The sequence below is a fragment of the Humulus lupulus genome, chromosome 9 (assembly GCF_963169125.1).
Source record: "Humulus lupulus chromosome 9, drHumLupu1.1, whole genome shotgun sequence".
Lineage (NCBI taxonomy): Eukaryota > Viridiplantae > Streptophyta > Magnoliopsida > Rosales > Cannabaceae > Humulus > Humulus lupulus.
The window spans coordinates 4,344,481-4,368,897 of NC_084801.1; the positions used below are offsets into that span (position 1 = coordinate 4,344,481).

Here is a 24,417-nt window from a genome sequence, read left to right on the forward strand (position 1 = left end):
TTGAGAACCTAAATGCTAACAAAAATTTGGGGAACTCTTATAAAAACTCTATATAGTATTAGTAACACAATACAAGACCCGTACATAATTAACATTTACACTATCATTTATAATTTTATTCTTACATTCCAAAACGTAATTAGCTTGTTATTATTTGATTATAGTTTAATATGGAAGATTCTTCTTCTTCTTCTTGAGAAAATGAAATATGTGAATATATTATAAATCCAATTATCTAAGTCATATAATAAAAACAAAGAGTATTTGTGGCCAACATATACTTAAGTTTTACACTTTGTATAGTACTTACCGAAATAAAAATAATGAGAGATAGAAAATTAAATAAGTTTCTCTTAAGCTGTTTTGTAAAGATGAACGAAAAAAGAAAGTAAAATTACAATTTAATGAAATTATATAAATGATTTTTGAATTAATCACTCAATCATTCTGAAAAGCTCATTACCAGAAAAAATGGGTGGTAAGAAAAAATGCTCTACTTCTGATCTCAGTCACCATGAAAGCAAAGACTTGCTTGCAAACTTAACTAAAAAACAAGATGATCATCACCATGGCAGTGAGTCACCAATAGTTTCCTCCTACAACGATAGGATTCATCCCATGCTTGATGTCGTCGACAACCTTAGAAACCTCGTTTTCATGGAGGAAGGAATCCAGCTTCCCACCATCATTGTTGTTGGCGACCAGTCCTTCAGCAAGTCGTATGTGCTCGAATCCTTTCTCGAATTTTAATCTTCCACATGGCCAAGGCATTTGTATTAGGGTACCTCTCATCATGAGACTGCAGAACCACTCGAGTCCTCGACCGGAGCTTTACCTGGAGTTCAGCGAGAAAAAAGTTTCAACCAACGAAGAACATGTCTCAGAAGCTATAAACATGGCGACTTCAAGAGAATGCTGGAGATGGAAATGGGATCTCTAAAACCCCTTTGACCCTTGTGGTAAAAAAGAAAGGAGTTCTTGATTTGACAACGGTTGATCTCCCTGGGATCACTAGAGTTCCTATTCATGGTCAACCTGAAAATATCTATGACTAAATTGAGGATATCATAATGGAGTATATACACCCTATGTTGGTCTATGATTTTGGGATAAAGAAAATAGTGATGATTTGTTATAGTTTGAATATTTGATGAGTAGTAATAGTGGCTAGAGTAAGTATGATGGGTTAGTATGTTGTAGCTATTGTTGTTGAGTGGACAAGTGATAGAATTTGGGTTTGGAGGATTAAGGTTTGTATTTTAGAGAGTAGAGTGGATAGTATGTTGTTTCTTGTTCCATTACTTTGCTACCCATGATGGGGTATTTTATAATGGCTAGCCCATTTTGCATTTATGGCTAGAATTACTTGTTTTAGATCATTCTTTTACTATAAAAAATATTAACACACAAATTTACTTGTTTCACAAGTATAACTAGAAAGTTCTAGATTTAAGTTTTCTAGAAATGTTTATAGGAAATTCTAGTTAGCTTATTCTACAAATATGTAGAAAGTTCTAGAGTCAAGTATGATAGAAATATTTATGAAGTTCTTAGAGTAAAGTTGTAATGCCCCGAATTTCCTAATAAGGGTTAGAACCTTGATTAGGAGGACGGGATGACCATAATTGATTTATTATGATATTTAATGATTATATGCATGTTTATGTAAATTATATTATAATATGATGTTATATGCATGCATATGGGTGTATTTATAATTATAAGGGCATTTTGGTAATTTGGCCAATTGATGGCATATTTGTATATTTGGGTGCATATTGTGATTTGTGAGCGAGATCCCATTATTATGGAGATATATTCGAGCTATTCGGCATGAGACGGCCTTATATTATTGATTAGCGGTTTTGTCATAACGGGGTCAATTAATGGGTAATAAGAATGTGTTATTTGATGATAAATTGGGAGTTATTGAGATCAGGAGGAAATTCTTAGAGTTTTGACTATAATGTCCCCTGGGATTTTTTTGCAACCCCGAGCACTAGGCTTTATTTGAGGTTACTTAAGCTTGAAGTAGCTTTTCAGATAGAACGTACGTTAGAAATCATTTCCTCTCTCCTTCGTTAGCTCATTTTACCGTTCAAAGCCTTTTTGAAGAAATCTCGAGTTCTAGGAGTCGGAATCAAGCGAGGATCGAGGTATAGCGATCTTAGGAAAGATTAGAAGCTTCTTAACCAAAGGACTTGACGGAAAACAACTCAATCAAAAGTAATTTAAGTTTAAGTTTTAGAGTTTTTAGAGTTTCTTTCTTTCTATTCCTTTCTCTCTAAACCTGAAATCCCTTCACTCCTCTCTCTTGTTTTCATTTATACTCACCAAAAATTCAAAGACTCTATCTCTCTCCTTCCTTCCTTTATTCGGTCTCTCTCCCTCTTTCTCTATGGGAAGAAAACTTCATTAAAGCTTTGAAGCAAGCTTAAGAAAATTCGGTCACTATGTAAGCCTCGATTTTCTGAGACGTTACTTACAAGTCCGTTTTAAAACATTAAACTCTTTAAGACACAAAAGAATCATTTAATAATTTAAAATTATGCATGGGTACCCATTATTTAAAATAAAATTATTTGATGCACAATAATACAAATCATGGTTTTTAACCAACAAAATTACTTGTCAGCTCAAAATCATTCAAACTAATAAATTACAAAGAAATGTTCAACTTCCCTCTTTAAAAACATAAAACAATTGTGGCCCTTCCACTAACATGTACTATCATCGCCTTGAGCGGCCACCTCACTGCATGCCTTTGTCTTTACCTGCAATACAGAGTACCTGCGAGCTAACGCTCAGTGAAAAAAGTTGTGCCGGACATAATCCTCCTAACTAGATAACACATATCATGTCTTTGTCCTTCATATTTTTCTTTTTTCTTTCATATATATATATATATTTTAATATTTCATAATTATTTTATTATTTATTTTTTATTATAGTACTTTTTTCTTATTCTATTAATTTTTTCAGTCTTTTCATTTTACATTGTTCCCTTTTTGTTTTCTTTCAAAAACATAATTTTTTTTAATGTTAGGCTAAGTAAATAGTTACCTAATAGATCACCTTTTACATTTGTCTATCATATATATTTTTTTACAAATTAGGATGTTCCCATCAAGATAATTTGTTACTATATTAATGGTAACTAGTTACCTATATTATAAGTAATCACTTACCATCATGATAACTTGTTATTATCTTACAGGTAATAAGTTTTCTATATTATAAGTAACCGGTTACCATCAAGATAACTTGTTATGAACTTAAGGGAAACCAGTTACCTATACGGTTACTATTAGGATAACTTGTTAGCATCTTAAGGGTAACCAGTTACCTATATTATGGTAGCCAATTTCCATATACTTAAATTTAGTCTTATATACCTTAGCTACATATATAACTAGACAACATCCCACATACTCATGCATGTTGTTAGCTAAGAACTCATCAACTGATCTATCAACCTAAATTGTACATATGCTAATAAACACAAAATATTGCTCCTTATAGAACATTCAAAAGAGTTCATTACATAATGCAAAAATCAATTCCCATCAAGAGGCCTCTGTATAATCTTTTGATTAATCTATATATTTTTTTAAAGGTATACATTCACACTTCATAATATTAAAGTTGATGATATGTAACCATTTCACTTCTGCAAAGTAATCAAAATGTTACTTTTGGAAATCTAGAAAAACAAAAAAAATCTGGGCAATAAAATTGGTACCTCTTTTGCTAATTTCAGGTAGTATTATTTTGAACTAAGATATATTCAAAATATATTTATAAATACTTTCCAAGGTGAATTTTGTAAATAAAGTTTGAAAGAAAGATAAGGTGTAAATATTCCTACAAATATTGGGCCGTTAAAAGTGAAATGGGCCAGATCCAGTCCATATGAACGACCCAAACCTGCCCCAAAGTAAAACGACGACGCTTTATGACAGTTTGAGTCCGACTGACCCTCACTCTGCTTATACCCGTAGGTCCTGAAACTCCTAGAACAATCGCCGCCGGCTACGCTGCCGCCGACTTCATCTCCGCCGGTCTCCAGTGCTCTGGTTCCATAAGTGAGTTTTCTTAATGTTCGTTTCTTTAAATATTATCGGGTAATATTTGTTGATTTTACTTTGTGCCCAAATGGTCGAATGACTCAATCTTGTTCCTCATTCTCAAAAGCACTTTTTACACGGATGTATTGGTATTATGGTATATGATCTGCCGAATAAAAATTCAGTGTTTGTATTTTCTCTTAAACGAATTCTCAGTGTTTTTTTGCACTCTTTTTTTTTTTTTTTTTTCTTTATTGGGCTAAGATTGATAAATGAGTTGCTTTACTGATATTATGGTTTTGGAACATATTGAGAGGAAGCATATGTTTTAGTGTGTAGTTGGGTTAAGGTGGAAATTCATGTAGTCAATGTGTTTGATTTTTGGTCTCAGTGAGAATGGAGAATTAGCATGCATCTGTTTAAGTTAAAAGGACAGAAAAGCTTTGTTACACACCTAATTTGATTACAGTGATTGACTGTATAGTAGCAGTCATGCCTGTTAGGGATGTAACGCTACTTCATAATGAACATGGATACAACAGAGGCTATAAATCAAATAGTGGAATGAGATCAAATGCCTTTGAAATGCCATGCTTGTCTTCTCTTCAATAAGAGGATAGACTATATATGTAAAATATATGCTAGTTTGACCAATGATTAGGGGAAACTATATATATGAGTTGTTTGGATTTATGTGGGGCAAGGAAAACCGACCCTGTTTACATCCCTTTCTGCTCCAAATCTGTAAGAATACTATATATTTCTTCCCATATTTAATTTAGTGTTTCAATTCTCATTTCATTTATGTTCTTGGAATAATTTGATACTTCTTATTTTCGGCTATTAAAAAAGAGCCCTTTCTGGCTTGTCAAATCCTCCATTTCATCAAGTTTTGAATATACAAACAATGCTTAACACACATGAGAACTGAAATGCTTTCAGTGTTTTTTTATTTTTTTGGTTATTGTGGAAAGGAATTTTTTTTTTAAGAAAGATCATTGCAATTCAAAATTGCAGGGCAGGGATTTTTTTTGTGATTGTCATAGTTCTTAATCTTAGCAGTTCAAAGAAAGACTAGTTATATATTTGGTGTTTTCTTTTAAAAATGAAAGATTCTAGATTCTATATGTTGGTTAATAGAAAATGAAATTCAAACCTTTATGTCCATCTACTGAATAAAATATGCTAGTGTTTAGAGGACATCATCTGATTAACTACTTTGTTTTTGTTTCTTTTTAATTGTTTTGTAATTGTTGAGATAAAGTTCTTTTTTCATATCATGTATTCGTGGAGATTAACTTCTGCTAAAATGGTTTGGTTTTGGTGAGTCAATTATAAGTTGTAACCTTTTCTCCAAGCTAACAATCAACACTTCCTTAGAACCCATATTTTTGTTCCACATTAAAGTGTGTTTCACAACTTAGTTCTTTATTCTTGTTTCAACAACTCTCACTAACAAAAAATGGGTTTCATGCTTAACTAATTAAATCTAGTTTTTATGATTATGATTTGCTCACTTGTAAGCCTTCTTTTAGGAGCTAAGCACAAATGATCAACTGTAGTGAATGGCCATTCCCTTTCCTTGGCATACCATGAGTTATTGGCTAAATAATGCAACATGTGGATTGCCTTGTCATCTCTATGTTTTTCCATGAGTGTTTCATGTAGATAGCAGAGTTAACCCTTACACAGATCAGTAAAGTTTAAACTATTTATCTTAACTTTGCTTATATGGTCTTATTTAGATGCTTGTGGTGGCTACAGAGGTGGAGACAATGGTCGTGGTGGTAGCCGTGGCAACAAACCACTTTGTCAGTTGTGTGGTAGAGCTGGTCACACTGCAATAAAATGTTTCCCTCGTTTTGACCTGAGTTTTTAAGGTTCAGAATAGCTTGGCTCTCCTCTGGCTTTTGTTACTGATGCTTGTCATGGTGATGAAGATGCTTGGTACTTGAATAGTGGTGCAATTACAGCTGAGTCACATAATCTAACCAACAAAGTTGATTACAAGAGCAAGCCAAAACTCACTGTTGGTAATGGCTCTTAGCTTTCCATTTCACATATTGGTTTAAATATTACATCTACTGCTTGTGGTTCTATGTCCTTGTTATTAAAAGACATTAAATACATGTGCTAACTATATATTTTCTCTTACATCACTCTTAAGGTTTTAAGTTATAAAATTGTCTTTATATTCTAAGTTTTAGTTCTAGTTTTATGCTGTTAATTAGGGTTTTTTATTTTGAACTTTTATTGATTTAGTTTGTGGTTTCATGACTTAGATCTAGTAATTTCATGAATTTTATGACGTTTATAATGAAATTATATGTTTTTTTTAATGAGTTTTATGTTGTTTTATGAAGTTTCTTTGTCACGTCTCGAGACTTGTGCTTGGCCAAGTTGAAGCAAATGCCTAAGTTCGCAAATAAATTTCTTACAACCTTGGTTTAAACTATTCAGCTTTTGGTTATGTTTAATTAGTAACAGTCCCTTGTACCACCTCATTACTTAATTTGCACTTTTTTCTTTCTTCTTATATAAATACATATGATATGTATATATGCCTTCCAATATTGTTTATATCTATGATTTTAAGGATTTAATTGATTGATTTTGGATTTTTGCCAATTTGATAACTTCGTATTTTTTTTGTAATTTTTGTGTCTAATAATATAGTTTAGTGTTTGAGACTGTAGAGTATATATAATAGATTTTTCTAGAATATATATAAGGCTAAAATTGTTATATAATAAATTACAATCCAAATCAACAAAATTTTTGACAGAGAATATATGTATATATAAATGGAAATTTAACGTTTTGATAGATTTATATTTGCAGTATTTTGGCGCGAAAACATGTAACTGCTTCTGTGTGATAACTAGTGATTCATAGAAAACCCTAATCCCCAAATTAACTATGGCTTGGAGCTTTGTCCTCTCCAAGACGAGACCTTTAAACACCTCAACCTTCAGCATCTTCAATCTCAGACCCTACCTTTCCATCTTCACTTCCAATTTCTCCACCTCCTTCCTCATCACTAAAACCCCACAAAAATTTAAGAAGCGGAAGAAGAAGGAGAGCCCTAGAACTACATTGGTCCAAACAGAGCCCAACCGAATTCCAGCACTGGAACACATTGTCGAGCGCGATGCCTTCTTTCGATTCCTCATCAAGTCCAAGGAGTTCCTCTCCAAGCAACCCCAACACGTTCTCCGCCTCGATGATGCCGGGAAGCTTTATCGCGAGCTTGGATTTCCCCGTGGCCGAAAGGTTGCCCGATTCATACAACGCCATCCTCTGATTTTCGAGACTTATCGCCACGACGACGGCAAAATTTGGCTCGGGTTCACTGATTTCATGGAGGAGCTTCTGGAAGAGGAGCGAGCTATTATGGATTCCATGGAGTTGGATAGGGTCGATAAGGTACGCAAATTACTTATGATGTCTGCTGAGAAGAAGATTCCTTTGAGCAAGATTTACCATTGCAGGTTGTTGTTTGGGATTCCTGATGATTTTAGGGATCGAGTTGCAAAATACCCAAATTACTTTCGTGTTGTGGTTGAAGATGGTGGGAAGAGAGTTCTTGAACTAGTTAATTGGGATCCAATGCTGGCTGTGAGCGCACTCGAGAAAGAGTTTATGCTGGATGAGGATAAGGTTAAGAGGGCATTCAAGTTTGCGGTGAAGCACGGCAAGGATTTGGATCTGGATGAAGACGATACGAGGAAGCTCAACTTGTTGAATACACTTCCTCTGGTGTCTCCTTACTCAGATGGTTCAAAATTGGATCTTTGGACTTTGGAAGCAGAGAAGTACAGGGTTGGGGTCCTTCACGAGTTTCTGAGCTTGACATTGGAGAAAAGGGCTTCCATACACCATGTTGTCGAGTTCAAGGAAGAGTTTAGTTTGACCAAGCATACCTATCAAATGCTTTTGAAGCAACCCAGAACATTTTATCTTGCAGGAACTGAGATGAACTGGGTTCTTTTCTTGAAAGATGCTTACGATGAAAATGGTGTGTTGATAAATAAAGATCCACAAGTGGTTTTCACTGAGAAGCTGTTTAAGCATGCTCAAATGCAGGAAAGATAGCCCCATTCTTTGGACTCTCTGTGAAGTAGTTTCATTTTGTAATCTTCATGTTCGGACTCTGGTTCTTGCGGTTTTAGGAGCTACAGGGCCAACTGAGTTGATGAAAATCACAGTCTTATGCTATGTTGGACATGAAAATAGGTAATTTAACTTGAGTCCTGACATGGGTGTATCTTGTTTCTGAATGATCTAATAGAGAATGGTGTTGTGCTCAAACCTTTGATATGAAAATGTTACCATACTTTGTACTCTAGTGGCATCTTTTAGCATTTTTCATTGTATTTGCTCTGTTCTCAATATTTGCAGACTAAAAGTATAAAGATTGGATGTGCAGATCAACTTGGACCCATATATGACATTTATTTTTATGGTGAGAGGAGCTTGAAACTCAAAGAGGCCTATAGTGAATTGTATCAAAGTTAGTTATTGCCACCTTAATTAAAGTTTAAGAACTCTCTATGCATAAAGCAACAAAAAGAAAATAGAATCAGATGTAACCAATGTGTTTGTAAATCTACATTGATTAGTTAGGGGTTTGGTTATCATACATTCAAAATTTATCTAATTTTTAACACTGCACCATTACAATGTTCAATTTTTCATTAGTATTTTATTTTCAGATTTATTTTGGTTTAATTTGTCTTTATCATCATTAAATGAAAAGAATTACGGGACCCGATACGTAATTTATGAAAAAAGCAAAATAAATTAAGAACAAAAAATCTAATTATTAGAACCCAAGTTTACTAGCATATATATATTTTTATATATATATATATATGTATATATATAAATGTTCTGATCAATAATTCAATTCAACATAGACTACACTCAACCAAATTAACATGAACAAATCTTGGAAGAAATCTTTTGATCATTGGCCCACCACGTTCATGATCACCACAACCATGGGACTAATCCTATTTTGCAGCCCTCTATTCGCTAACATAAAAACCAATTGATACTTTTTTACTTGAATTAATTTCTTCTTTGTAGAGCCAACCTAATTGACTGAGAATACTCATCAAATAAGCACCTCTAGAGGATGGCAAACCCTAGGCCTGAATGCCTGAAAACCTAATAAGAGAGATTATGATAACAAATTTCTTACCAAACAACACCAATTTCAAAGGTAATGATAGCATAAATTAAACACTTTTCTTGTGTAAGCAATGCTTAGTATGTGAAAAGGTCTGAGACAATGGTGATAATAAAATTTCCAGGCTAAAGTAGGGCATAGTTGCCACTAGTCCTATCAATTATTTAAGTAGAATATTAAAAAATTTAATAAACAAATTTGACACACTACAAAACATCTTAGTTTTAGTCACAATAAAATTTATAATTACAAATAAAAAAAAATTGAAACTAAAGAAAAATCATTTTATTTGTGCTATAACTAAAAAGTCTCTAGCTAAAGCTAAACGTATTAGTCACAAAAATTATAATTTGTTATAACTAAATGTATTTTTAGTCACAATAAAATTTATCACTAAAATAAAAAACTGTGACTAAAACTACATTAGTAACAACTTGGGATTAAATGTAACTTTTTAATCCCATATAACTTTTTGTTGGTTAGGGAAACAAAATATATGTGCGATGGTATATTTATTTGTAGTGACACACGATTGGGGTTAATAATTCACTTGCAACAAAAGTAAATATTAGTCACAATTTCTTCTAGTTTTACTGAACAGTTGATGTAATATTAGTTTTTGAACTGTTATGTTGTTGACTTTTGGTCTTTTATAATATTGAACACTTGATAGTTGAAATAATAAATAAAAATATTAAAAGCAAATAAAGTAATTATTCCCCACTTTTATTCTGTTGCTAACCTTAGTATACACACACACATATATATATATATACATTTATATTCTCATTGATCACAGTCAGGAATTGAAATTCGGTCGAGGATGGTGGCCAAAATCTCCTTACACTCCTTGAGCTTCTTAATACTTGCTGCGAGCTTAACTCGCTTTGTGGTAACAGAAGGCGATTCCTTTATCAATCTCTCCAACCCATCTCCATTATATGAAGCTATTAACTCACACTCAAGCTCCTTCTCCAACTCCTCAATCACAAGCTTATGAACACTCTGCTGCATATGCAGAGCCATGGATTCCACCAATCTTCTCAGCACAATTCTCCAATAAGCAACCATTCTCATCCTCAAATCATAAGCTTGATGCAAAAGATGTGGAAACTTCTTCGCATTCCCCACCTTAACCAAACCGAAACCTATAATATTTATGGTATCTTCTGTGCATGAGTCCGTCTGAGCCTTATACTTGTTGTGAATGGTATATATGGCATCTTCTGTATATTCTCTTGGTGACTCCGCAGCAACTGCTGACGGAGCAACCTCCGTGAGCTTGTAGTAATTGATATCATATATGAATGAGTCCTTCCGATCCATGAACATGTTCCATTCGGTTTCGAATTCCGGGTTGCAAGTATAATCAGTCAGCTTCTCCATCTCCAAAGCCTCCATAACCCACTTCATAGACCTCTCTTTCATCTTCTCTATCAGATTAAGCCCTGCTCTTCTGGTGATGAACTGTAGCTGGTGATAGTCTTCGACGTGGCTGATAAAAACAGCCATCACGACCTTTTCTATGTAATCCCATAGCTTTCCCACAAAAGCTATAGGGACAATAGAAACCCGTTTTACCTTTTCTTGTAATAGAGTAAGAAAAGCTTTTCTGGGAAGGAAATTCGGGAGAGAAATCTCGTTGGCTTTCTTCAAATGCTTGATCTCATCCATTAAGAAGTTCCTGGTTCGATCACTCTCGGGAGAGTTCACAAGTTCATCTGAGAAATCATTCAGCATCTCAGCCAACCTAGCTTTACAATGCATCATCTCCTCATCTGGGTAATCATCATATTCTCCTCTCAACAAAATTTCCTTGAGTGATTCTTTGATCAACCCAATAATCCTCCTGAAAGTATCAATGGCCTCAGCCACCGAGTTCATTTCCTTGGGGAGCTTGCTGAACTCTGCAAGATTTTGGTTCAACTTATCTTGGATCTTCTTAACAATCTCAGGGAAGTTTCTAGCTATGATCTTGGCTTGAATCTGCATGAGTTTCTTCGCCAAAACAGGAATGCCCACAATCGATTTATCCATCTTGGAAAGGTCGGGATGTGTTTGAAAAAACTTAGCTTCTTCATACCGAGCTCCTTCATAGGATTCATCACCAACCCTATTCCTAACACAAACATAACCAAGCCCAATGTTAACATCATCAGCAGTGACCTTCTCCACCAGCCCTTCGGGAGCCCTATCACATTTGGTGACCACGGCAAGAGTCCTCTCCCCAGTTCGGTCAACGCTCTGAGACATTCGGATTGACTCACAAGTTGGAAAGTCAACGGTTGCAGACAACACATTGAGTATGATACTCGCTTCAGGCTGAATATACTCCATGATGATATCTTTAATCTGGTCGTAGATATCTTGAGGCTGGCCTTGAACGGGGACTCTAGTAATCCCAGGAAGATCCACCATTGTCAAATCCGGAACCCCTTTCTTTTTCACCACGAGAGTCAAAGGGGTCTTGGATATTCCTTTCCCATCTCCCGCAATGTCCCTTGTTGCTAGATTAATGGCTTCAGATATCTTATCTTCTTCGACGGGAATGACATCGCCATTTTTGTACTCCAAGTAAATCTCGGGATGAGAACTTGTGTGGTTTTGGAGTCTCATTATGAGGGGAACCCTTGTGCATATGCCTTGCCCGCGTGGTAAACTGATACGAGCGAGAGATTCTAGGACGGACGATTTTCCGGAGGACTGGTCGCCGACGACGACGATGGTGGGAAGCTCGATTCCTTCCTTCGTGACGTCAAGTTGTCGGAGCCTGTCGATGGCGTTGAGAACGGGGCGGATTTGGTCGTTGTAGGATGAAAAGATTGGTGCAATGAGAGGTAACTCGTTTTGATCATCAAACTCAATTTTCTTGTATAAGCCTGTTTCATCATCATGATGACCAAGATCATGATTTTGTGTTTCATCTCCCATATTTTGGTAATGTGCACACTATTATTTACAGAATAAAGAGTTAGTATATGAATTAATGGGTAGTGAGGCCTAGTGTATACATATATATATATATATAAATAATATTGAGAGTATCAAAGAAAACTTAGAGAGAAGGGAAAGGTTGACTTGAGGTAAAAGTAAGGTGCATGAGATATCGTGATGATGTTGTAAGAATATTAGAATATATAGGAAATTTTTTTTATAAGTTTCACTTTAAGCTCTATCGGTGGGGCTCTCAGTGCTCTCCACCTTTAAACAGTTTTTGGAGCGATTTTTGTTATGACTGTGTATATTGTAGCTATTTAGAGCATCGGTGTGATTTTTAGAAAATTCTGAATAGTTTACAGTACTGAAAACTAGGTTCAAACATGTTTTTGCATGCGTGACTAATTTTTTTTGCGCGTGGAAAGTAACATGTTTGAACCTAGTTTTCGATACTGTAAACTATTCGAAATTTTCTGAAAATTTGTAGAATGTTCTAAACAACTACAATATATACGGTCATAAAATAAAATCGTGTCAAAAACTGTTCATGAGTCGAAAAGTACTAAAAACCCTACTAATAGAACTTAAAGTGAATACCCTTTAAAAAAAAAATTATCCTATAAATATATATATATATTTATATATATATACCATACTTCCATGGTAGGAAATATCAACCAAAGCTAAAGTGGCCAATGTGGCTGTTTGTCTTCTTTCGAAAGAGTTGAGTAAAAGTAATAAATTAGAGTTAAAGCCAATAATTCTACTAAGAGAATCCATTTATATTTTGCTTTTTAAGTAAAGAATGTTCTAGCTTCAAGTTGCATACTTGCGTTCTCCAACTAACTTAAAGCGGATTGTCTAGGTTACAAACCCCACATTTGTTATTTTAATATATATTATGATGGCGAATAATAATTGTAGTAAGTAAAAAGAAAATTTCAAATGAATTTCAAGGATATTCACATAGCTCTCGTTATCAATTAGGACCCTGCGTACCCTCTTGTTCGCGAGCTAAAGCGTGATGACCAGGGGGTCATTATGAGGAAACTGGACGCGTGACGCATCTTCTTCTGTAAACGTAATGGGTTGAGTTTCAACCCTCTGTTGCTTCGGAGCTCGTAGTTCGGGTTCATAGGGAGAACCGTCCCCAGTCTTTAGCTTGTTAACGTATCTCTTTTGGGCGTTTCTGCCTGATCCTGCAAGATGTGGTCCCCCAGAGATGATTACCACATCCTCCCCATCATAATATAGGAGGTCGATAATCCTCCCGTGCTCGGGAGTTATTTTGTTGGGAAGGTTGCGCAGTTGCTTCCCTTTGTCCTGTCGAGGTTTGATTGGGATTTCGGTTTCTCACATACTGTCTGAAATATCCCCTCGAGATCAAGCCTTCGATCTTATCCTTCAACTGTCGGCACTTATCAGTTGTATATCCGACGTCTCTGTGGAATCTACAATTTTTATTGGAGTCCCTCTTTGTCTTCTGATTCCGCATTGGGTCAGGTCGTCTAAATGGGACCTAATTCTCATTGGCAAGAAATATATTATCCCGAGTCTCATTGAGCTCGGTGTACACTATGTAAATGGAGAAATACTTGTCTCCCTTCTTCTTTTTCCCCCCCTTCAGCGTCGGAGTTATTCCTTTCATTTTTCTTCCTTTTTGAAGGGTTATCCCCAAAGGGTCTTGACGTCGATGGGGCCACCGAGGTCGAGGCTGAGTTAACATTTGTCGTTGTAGTTACAGGCTGAGAGGTCAGATTTAATGCTGACCTCGCCTCTTCTACATTAACAAATCTCTGGGCCCTCCAGTTGAACTTGGTTAATGACCTTATGGGTTTTCTTTGCATATCCTCCCAAAGGGGACTCCCTGTTATTATACCAGCTCTAACAGCCATCAGGCGGCCACTGTCATCGATGTTGCGGGCTCGAGTCACTTCTATATTAAACCTTGTAAGGTAACTCTTCAGTGACTCTCCCTGTTGTTGTCTGACATTAGTCAAAGCCAAGGCTTCAGTCCTGACACCTACCATGACTTTGAATTTTTTCTTAAACTCCTTTGCTAACTGATCCCAAGACGAGATCGAATGTCTTCTAAACTTCTCGAACCAATTTTTGCTAGTCCTGTCAGAGTAGATGGGAACAACATGCATCGAAGCTCATAACCAACACTGCTTGCTCGCATGATGGTATTGAATGTGCTCAGATGACTGTATGGGTTTGTAGAGTCCAAGAACTTTATTTAGCTAAGTTAGATAGTAGTATAATAGTAATAGTAGTATTATCTTTATGACTGTGGATTTTTGGTTCAGACCGGGATTTATTTGGACACTCATAGTAGTACTTGTAGATTTTCTAAGTTTAACCTATAGTTTAAGAATATTAATTTTAACCTAAGGTTTGATTAATATGACTGATATTGAGGATAATATTTATTATACTATAAGGTTTAGATAAGAACCAATTAGATAATAGCACATGTTATGTATGGGTTTATTAATGATTAAGTATTTTGATGATTAAATTTATTAAGGTTAAAATTTGAATACTCTAAGGTCAGTCAGCAGCTTTGAAAACGTTAGAGGGCTTAGTCAAGGCTGTTTACTCAATTCAAATTAAGCTAAAAATGTGTAATTTCGTGTTTAAATAATCAGCGTATGTCGATATATCACAGCTATAGGGGGCGATATATCGCAGCACGAAGATACGAAAAACACGAAACGTTGCACGATTGCCTCGGACATACTGGCCCAGGCGATATATCGTCTACAGGGGGCGATATATCGCCCCTCTCAGCATATTTTGAAAGTTTTCAAAAACGTTCTTCATTCAAACCTTCAACCTCTTGATGAGTCCAACATTTGTTTGAACGAGTCTTCAGCCTCTGCTGAACGATAATTCAAATTATTTTCACTTAAAAAACCATTATTTTTATTCAAGTTAAATGAAGATCTTTTCATTCCTAAACTCTATAAATAGGACCTAGTACCCAGCCATTTATTCATCTATCACTCTAAGTTCAGAGGCTGCAAGTTGCTAGGTGAGTGTGAGAGTGTAAACACTTGGGTTGGGAATTATAAGCTTGACCATTATAAGCTTATCAAACACTTGGGGAAGTAAGGTTTATTCACATTTCGGTTCAAGGTTTAGATTGGTCATATAAGTATTCAAGGTATTTCCAAACTCTAGTCCATTTCTGTATTATGTTCTTTAAAAATTCTCATAGTCTTCTACTCATTCTAACCTTATTCTTATTCTTGGTTAGGAAATCCAAGTTCTTAAACACAAGGTTTTTGGTAAGTATATTTTGATAGCATAGTCCCTTTTTCACTTTCACCCCTTTTCTTCAATATACTCACCATATAGTAAATGGTTTTTAGGAGTGTTCCAAGGTCCCAAATCAGTTCCCATATCCCGATTATTTTGGTAAGGAAAATAGGATAGGATTTATATGCTATATGATTTTATATGTTATCTTATGAATATGTGTTATGTAAAATGTTATGTTAAGTATGCTTGTAGACTTGGGCATATGACCTATACAACTAACAAGCCTCAAATAGATTGTGGGCATATGACTTGCTTAGCTAGCAAGACCACACTAATCTAATGGGCATATGACTTGTTTAGTTTATGGGACCCCAAGTAATAATGGCCATTATAGTATGTATGTGACATAAGTGTTATAGTATGTTTTATGTTGCATTATGAATTTTTATGTATATGGCTATATGTTAGATTTTCCTTGCTGGGCATTAGGCTCACTCCTTTTTGTTTATATGTGCGGGAAAATAGTTTTAGTGGCGGGTAAGGTTCTTGGCAGCTTGGGGAATGTGTATTGAGGCGGAATGGATTCAAAGAGCCGAGAGTTTCGATTCGAGGATGTAGTTTTTGTTCTTATGGTTTTTATATGTATTTTTTCGCATTTTATTATGTAATCTCTTTTTAATTATCATTATGTCATGTTTTTGTTTTAAAACAATGGGATCCCATATCCTTAACTTAAATTTTATGTAAGTTTGACCTTTGTTTTTTTTCAAAGTTTTAATAAAGTTATGATCTTATCACTTGTAAGTGTTATTAAGAATTAGTGTTTATGTATAGTTTTCGTTAATGGTCCAAAAGTCTAGAGTAGTTGGGTCATTACAGTTGGTATCGGAGCAAATGGTTCATTCGTATGAAGTTCTCCTCGATACACACACTCAAACCTTAACAAAGACGTTGCATTTGCTTTAAAAGAAGAAAATATAAAACGACATATTCCGATAAAAACGACATCAATTAAAGAAACGTGACATAAAAACGACACCAACCTCGTATAATGACAAAAATTACAGTTAACGACATGAACATAATTTTTTATAAATTTATGTTTGGTTATCATACATGATGAATGATTTATGTTCTGAGATTTTCAAAATTTATATGGAAAAATTTATCTAATTTTAAACACTTCACCGTTACAAATATTTCATAGCAATGTTCAATTTTTAACCAGTTTTTTTTTCATAATTATTTTGGTTTAATTTGTCTTTCTCATCAGTTAGAAACAATAATAATATTATTAAAAAGAATAATAAAGGGGTAGGACTGAATATTAAATTATTAATCCACATAAAACAAAGTGCATGGCAAATTAAAATTGAATGAAATGTATCCCTTCATAACTTTGAATTTTGTCAGTATAAGAATAATTTAAAGAGAAATTTACAAGATACACTATATTACTTTAAAAAATATCATTTATACGGACTAACGAATTTGTTGTATTTTTACTTTTTTACGTTGTCTTCAATCTGCTATCCACGATGCCATTTTCACCAGCAAAGAGTCATAACCCACTTGAATTCTCGGCAACGGCAGACATGGCAATGGCTAATATTTCGTGAACAACAGCCGATTGACTCAAAGCAGAGCTCCAAGGTCAATCCAAAAGTCTCCAAACATTTCGCCAAGGTTAACGAACATGTTGCAGAAAAACCAAAAGTTACAAACATGTTGCCGAGGTAGCCGTTCCACTGCTGATGACGAACAGGAGCGCAGTGAGCTTTTGACTATTATTTTTTTGGCAAGAGGATGATCGAAGAAAAATGCTTTGAGCTTGAAAGACAAAGACTAGGAATGAAGTTGGAATACAAAGGGAAAGAGACATCTAGTGCAAACATGGTTGGTTCCTAGGATGAGCCATATCAGTGAGCTTCATCTTTCTATAGTCACCATTTCTCTTAGTCTTCTTCTTCATCTTCTTCTTCTTCTTTCTCTCTCTCTATATAAATATAAATATTAAAGTGTATATGTTTTGTTTTTTCAGTTTTACGGACTCCCAGTGTAACGCCCTGGTTACCCCAGAACAGTTACGGTGAACCGGAAATTTGACTCATTGCCTGAGTCCTTTGGTTAAAAACGTGTTCTTAGTATTATTAACAGGCTAAGGTGAAAACCGATAAAAAGGAAATGATATGTTTTATTTGAAGCATAAAACTGTTCATGGGCCCACAAGAATATTTACAAGTTATTTACAGCTCAAAAAGGTCATTACTGTTCCAAAATTATAAACCCGCCGACCTAAGCGGCAAAAATAGGGTAAACCCCCTAGTTCCTCTGAGAACTCCTTGGCCGTGGTGGTCAAGCGGCCGCATATGTACACATCACCACCTAAGCTCTCCACTCAAGGCTAGGTGAGCTTTTCTTTCCCTTTACCTGCACCACATAGCACCCATGAGCCAAAGCCCAACAAGAAAACATAACATTATATGTAAACGTTATCAAATGATTATCATTATAATCACACATAGCTCATAGCTCTCAAACAGGTGAGTGAATATCACTTGAGGTTCTGATAAACTATACTGAGTGACTGACAAGCAGGTCACTAATTCAAATGGAAGAGTGGCTGCTAGGTAAGCCACTAGCCTTCAAAAAATGAGAGACTAATGGGTAAGTCTCTATTTTAACAAGTGAGTGACTGATGGGTAAGCCACACAAGCGCTTATAATATTCATCGAACTTGAGGTCGGTCCGGCATTAATGCTCTTTGAGTCATTCAATGCAGAAAGTCGATTAGATCTAATCTTTATTGGCTTGCGTGAATCACGCTAAGGCCGTCTTGACTAGTGAGTCAGCGCTATGTGACCAGTGCTCAGTACCACTGCCGAACCTGACTAATAAGTCACAGCTTCACAGTTGATACTAGCACCTTTGCCAAATCTGACTAATGAGTCAGTACCATGCACAAGTGAGCAACATTTGCTAAGCATTCAATGATCATTCCATGTCCACATTTGCACAACCAACATGCCTCATGAATGACCATGCATGTCGCATATGGGGTGCAGTTTTCTTACCTCTGATTCGAGCTAGAACGAACAAAAGAACGACCCTTGAGAACGGTTTAGCTTTTAGTCCTTTAGCGGTTACCTTCAATTAGGTTGTTTTCTGTCAAATCCTTCGGTTAAGAAGCTTCTAATCTTTCCTAGGATCGCTATGCCTCGATCCTCGCTCGATTCTGACTCCTAGAACTCACGATTTCTTCGAAAAAGCTTAAACGGTAAAACAGACTTTGGAAAGGGAGAACGAGAGGTTTTCTATCGTACGTTCTATCTGATAAGCTACTTTAAGCTTAAGTAACCTCAAATAAAACCTAGTGCTCGGGGTCCCGAAAACATCCCCGCGGACATTATAGTCAAAACTCCCAGAATTTCACCCTGATCTCAAATATTCCCAATTTATCATCAAATAAACATTCCTATTACCCCAAAATTGACCCTGTTATGACAAAAAATCCACTAAATATAACCATCTCATGCCGAATAGCTCGAATATATCTCCATAATAATGGAATCTCATTCACAAATCACACCATGCACCAAAATACACAAATTTACCCTTAATGGGCCAAATTATCAAATCAGTTCAATTAACACAAATGTAGACCCACATGCATGAATATAACATCATATCATAATATAATTCATATATACATGCATATTATCATTTAATGGCTTAATTAAACAAGTATGGCCCTCCCGGCCTACTAATCCCGCCATTAAACCATATCGGAGAATTCGGGGCATTACACCCAGGTACCGTTACATCAATCTCCTTTTGCTCCGACAAGTGGGTGCCGCCGCTGCCAAACGAAACATCGTTTGTTCGATCTTGGAGTGGATCAAACAACTCTGTACCTGGGATCGGAACACAGCTTGGGAGCTGTACTGGCTTGGTCAGCTCTCAGTACTCACATGGCATCGTTCGGTCAAGGTCAGGCATGTGAATAAACAAATCAAGTGCATGGCAGTGGAAGTGTAGAAGATGTAGGCAACGACCTTAAACTCTCGTGCAATATCAAAGGTGTAAATGCCGAATAGGTCGACAGCGAGGTTGATGAGCTTGAAACAAGAGACCAAGTGTGACAGTCAGAATCCCGTGATTCGTAAGGGGAAAGATTGGGTAAAGCTGTGCAATCCCACACCGCCTGGGAAGGTCAAGTATGATGATTCTAAGACTGTGTAGGTATGGGACTACACAGTTGAAGATGGCTTAAATGGATTGATGGGTACTACCTATGCCAACAAGATGCATCTCCTTTTCGGTAGCCCATCACTTGAGAACTCCAAAGTTAAGTGTGCGAGTGAGGACAAGGCACACTGGAAAGACTCGTGTTGGTTTGTAGGGCCAACCGTCATTCCAGGAAGCAGCCATAGTGAAGTCGGGTCGTTACAAATGGTATCAGAGCCTTGACCCAACCGGAAGTGTGGCCGACGGGGACGTTGGGCCCGTAAAGGGGGGTGATTGTGACAGTCAAAATCCCGTGATCCGTAAGGGGAAAGATCGGGTAAAGCTGTGCAATCCCACACCGCCTGGGAAGGTCAAGTATGATGATTCTAAGACTGTGTAGGTATGGGACTACACAGTTGAAGAGGGCTTAAATGGATTGATGGGTACTACCTATGCCAACAAGATGCATCTCCTTTTCGGTAGCCCATCACTAAGTGCGAGTGAGGACAAAGCACACTGGAAAGACTCGTGTTGGTTTGTAGGGCCAATTGTCATTCCAAGAAGCAGCCATAGTGACGTGGGGCATTACACCAAGGACTTGAAAATGTCGCAAACGGCAAGGAGAGAGCGAGTGGCGGCGAGGGTGACGAACTTGGAGTCTCTAGGGAGGTCGTCCATGTTGACAGGTGGTAGAAAGATGTGGTCGACAAAGTGGGAAGGAAGGGACTAGAGTATTGACTTCTCAGCCTGAGATGACGGAAAATGAGTAGGGATGAGGAATGTGACAGTGAACTTGTGGTCGGAGACGAGTCGCCTAGAGAGATAAATTTAGGGTAGAGATAGAAAATGAAATGTTGAAGTGGTGGGTTGGTAATGGCAGAATGGAGAAGAAGCGTGAGTGTACAACAGTAAACTAAGATGAATTTACCATAACTTTTATTTCCATGTGCATTTCCTGGAGATGTATAAAACCAAATGGAAAAGTAGAGTATAATAGATAGTTTCTATTCTTCTATAATGCTACGAATAATAATAATAATAATAATAATAATAATAATAATAATAATAATAATAATAATAATAATAATAAGAAGAAGAAGAAGAAGAAAACTAGTAGAAACGAGATTGCCTATGTTGTTATAATTCCACTAGCAAGTTTTCATATGTCTTATTCCAAAGGGAAGTCTTTATTGGGACCCACTTTTCTTTAGGGTCTCTATTGTGACCCACTTTTCATAAGGCAAAAGCACATTTTTCCTTTTATATTGATTATTTAATTTTTTGAGTTAGGAAATTTAAGTTTTTTAAGTATACTTGTAATTTTAGTTTATATTTAATATATGTTGGGTTGTTTTTGTGTTGTTTTTTTAGTTGTTTAGATTTATGTATAGTTGTTTTCACGTTGTTTAGATTTATGTATATACATAGTTGTTATGTTGTTGTGTTGATGTATAATTGTTGTTTATTTGTTTCAGATATACTTTGATTTTTTTTACAAAAAAAAATATGTTAGTATGCAATAGGTTGACTTCTAGTTGTTTTTCATTTGTTGTTTTTAAATGTGTGTAGTATGCAATAAATTATTGTTTAGTTATTGTCTTATTGTTGTTTTTGTGATGTTTAGATTTTATGTATAGTTGTTTTTATGTTGGTTTTAGTTGTTTAAGTTTATTTATAATTGTTCTGTTGTTTTGTTGTTTCGTTGTTTGCAGATATATTTTGATTTTTTTTAAAAAAATAGGATTAATGTTTAGTTGTTGTTTTTTAGTTGTTTTATTGATACCGTATTTTTGTAAATATAAAACTTTACAAACGTATTTTCTGAAAAGTTAAGGTAGTATTTTTGAAGAAAAAAAATCAGCAACCATAAAAAAAGTAAAAAAAACCAAAAATAATATATTTTTTAAAAAAAAATCTCATATATTTAAACGCTGTTTTTAAATATTTTGGGGATTTTTTTTTAAATTTTATGTTTAATTCCTGAGGCAAGTATTAGAGCTAATTATTAAAAATCATAACTAAGGTCTAAGAAATTTAAAGGATCGGGATCTATGTTTTTTACTTATTTTAATAAAGGAAAAACCATCAATAAATATTTGAAATTATAAATTAAAAAATGAAACGAGCTAGTGTAAAAAGAGTTTTGTTTATGAGATCCCAAGATTTTTTCTTTGTGATTATCTGCTTAACAACTTTTTTGGAGGGAATTTTTGAAAGATTATATGCAAAATAAAAAGTTTTGTTATATAATTTAAATTTAAATAAGGACATAGTACTTCAACTTTGACCAGAAAAATTAAGGGTGGTAATTTGGGTCACGACATGACACGATTAATGTAAATATGAACACGACACGTTTAATAATCGTGTCGTGTTCGTGTTTGAATTTTTGACACGTATAATAATCGTATCGTATTTGTATTTACCTTAATCGTGTCGTGTCATAATCGTATCAACACGAATCTGACACATTTACACAAATTACCAACCCTAAGAAAAATGTTAGAATATTACTAATAATTTATAATATCTCAAAAAAATAGAACATATGAAACCATAATTTCTCTTTTGAGAAAAATATTGAAACTGTAAAATTAATTAAAAATATATATATTAAAAAAAAAACAATTTCCCCTTTTAATTGTAGATTTACTCATATTTTTATGGTTATAAATTTGATTTATTATTTAACTATATTTGGCTATTATTTTGGATTTGCCCACATTTTTTTTGTTATTTTTGTATTTTGCTACAACTGAATTACAGAAGAACTTCAAGTACCACCATTGCTGTTGCTGCTTCAACTTCTTCTAAACCAAAGGTTTGATCTTGATATAATATAGCAGTAGATTTTCTACCAAAGGGTTTGTTATATAATCAAGTTTTATTTTTTATTTTTTTATTAGAATGTTGCAAAGTTGAAAATTAATGAGGAATCGAAACAGACCGACTTCTTCTTCTTAGAGGCCTTTCTAAAAATATACTACAAGCACACCTTTTAACCCAGCTCCTCATTTTAATTCAACAATCATTTATCTGGTTGCAAAATTTGATAATTTTAATCATTTATATAGAAATAACTAAGAAGAAATTTCACTTTTTAAACAATACGGGACTCTATAATTCTCTTTTATTTTGGTTGTATGTATTATTAAATATTATTGAAAGTTTTTTCTCAAAATATATATTATTAAAAAATAATTATAATTACACCCACATTTCTAAATTTTTAAGTTTTTTTTTATCAATATTTATTAAAAAAATTATATGTGTTCCCTTGGATTGCTAGAATTATGATGATTTATCATTTCATGTATATATATATATACTAAATATAAATAACGTGCTTAGTTTTATTTATAGAATTTATTAATTATTTTATTTAAATTTATATTAATATCATATAAATTTTGAAATAAATATCTTATTTCAATTAAATAATTTATTTTTATTTAATTTTATGTTTGTTTTAATTTTTTAATTTCGGAGTGACAACAAGAGATTATATATTATATGTTTAATGTAATATTAAATCTTATACGTGGATTTTAAATTTAAGTTTCTTGCTAGTTTTTAAAAGAAAAAACAATTTGTTGCTAATTCATAGTAGATTATATTATATGTTTAATATGATATTATTATAATAAGTAAGTTTAAGTTTAATTAAATTTTATTTAAGTTGTAAAAAATATGATTTTATTACTTTTAAATAATTATCATTGTAAAATACCTCAAAAATATCATATTTTAATTCGTTTAATTATTTATTATTTTAAAATAATTATTATTGTCTTATTCAGTCAACAAACTAAGTCAATTTCTTACTACGCCACGAGTTCCCCAATTAAAAGTTGCTGCAATATGTCAAAGAAAGCCCAGGCTTAGACATTTTCTTTTAAGCATAATCTGAAATCAAGCTCAAAGCTTATACGAATTCAGATTGGGGATCTTGTCAAGACACTAGAAAACCAACTACTGGTTTTTGTGTATTTCCTGGGGATTCATTAATACCGTGCAAGAGTAAGAAGCAACAAATCATTTCAAGGTCCTCAACTGAAGCTGAATACAGGGCAATAGCAATGCAACTTGTGAGATTGTTTTGCTGGTTACGGTTTCTGTGCTGAAGGAATTAAAGCAAGTCCATGAACAACCTATAGAACTTTACTATGATAATCAAGTTGCCTTACACATTGCTGCGAATTTGATTTTCCATGAAAGGACAAAGCATATAGAAATAGATTGTCATTTGGTGAGGGAAAAAATACAATCTGGTTCAATCAAGACTTCTCATGTTACATCTCAAGAGCAGATTGCAGATGTGTTTACGAAGGCCTTGTATCCAAACCAGATCAAGTTTTTGAAGAACAAGATGGGATTGCAGACCATATAATATCCATCTTGAGATGGAGTTTCGGACTTAAGTAAAGTTAGTTAGAGAACCATAAAATATAGTGTCATACCAATACTTATAAGGAGAAAAAGACCAATAGAAACCAATTGATTTTTTACTTGAATTTCTTCTTTGTAGAGACAACCTCATTGACAGAGATACTCATCAAATTAGCACCACTAGAGGATGGCACACCCCTAAATGCCTGAACACCAAATAAGAGATTTTATGATAACAAATTTCTTATCAAACAGCACTAATTTGAAAGGTAATGATAACATAAATTAAACACTTTTTTTTGTGTGTAAGCAATGCTTAGTTAAATTATGCAAATA

The 24,417-nt window shown here is 34.5% G+C and overlaps 2 protein-coding genes and 1 pseudogene across 4 annotated transcripts; 2 read left to right on the forward strand and 1 right to left on the reverse strand.

The window, feature by feature from the left end:
- The first annotated feature begins 471 nt into the window (after positions 1–471).
- LOC133799297 (putative dynamin-related protein 4A) lies at positions 472–6,114 on the forward strand (annotated as a pseudogene).
- On the forward strand, positions 3,934–8,415 carry LOC133800524 (protein WHAT'S THIS FACTOR 1 homolog, chloroplastic). 3 transcript variants are annotated; one of them, XM_062238517.1, is made up of 3 exons: positions 3,934–4,085; positions 5,813–6,100; positions 6,895–8,415. In XM_062238517.1, exon 3 carries the CDS (start codon positions 6,987–6,989, stop codon positions 8,160–8,162), a length of 1,176 nt encoding a protein of 391 aa, XP_062094501.1. In that variant the 5' UTR covers positions 3,934–4,085; positions 5,813–6,100; positions 6,895–6,986; the 3' UTR covers positions 8,163–8,415. The 3 variants fall into 3 exon arrangements, with proteins under 3 accessions (XP_062094501.1, XP_062094500.1, XP_062094502.1); XM_062238516.1 differs by having other exon boundaries at positions 6,909–8,415; XM_062238518.1 differs by having other exon boundaries at positions 3,948–4,085; positions 5,832–6,100; positions 6,909–8,415.
- Positions 8,416–9,966: 1,551 nt separating this feature from the next.
- Positions 9,967–12,243, reverse strand: LOC133801192 (dynamin-related protein 4C-like). The gene has a single exon (XM_062239360.1). The coding sequence runs from the start codon at positions 12,190–12,192 to the stop codon at positions 10,048–10,050; it is 2,145 nt and encodes a 714-aa protein (XP_062095344.1). The 5' UTR covers positions 12,193–12,243; the 3' UTR covers positions 9,967–10,047.
- Between the last annotated feature and the right edge of the window lie 12,174 nt (positions 12,244–24,417).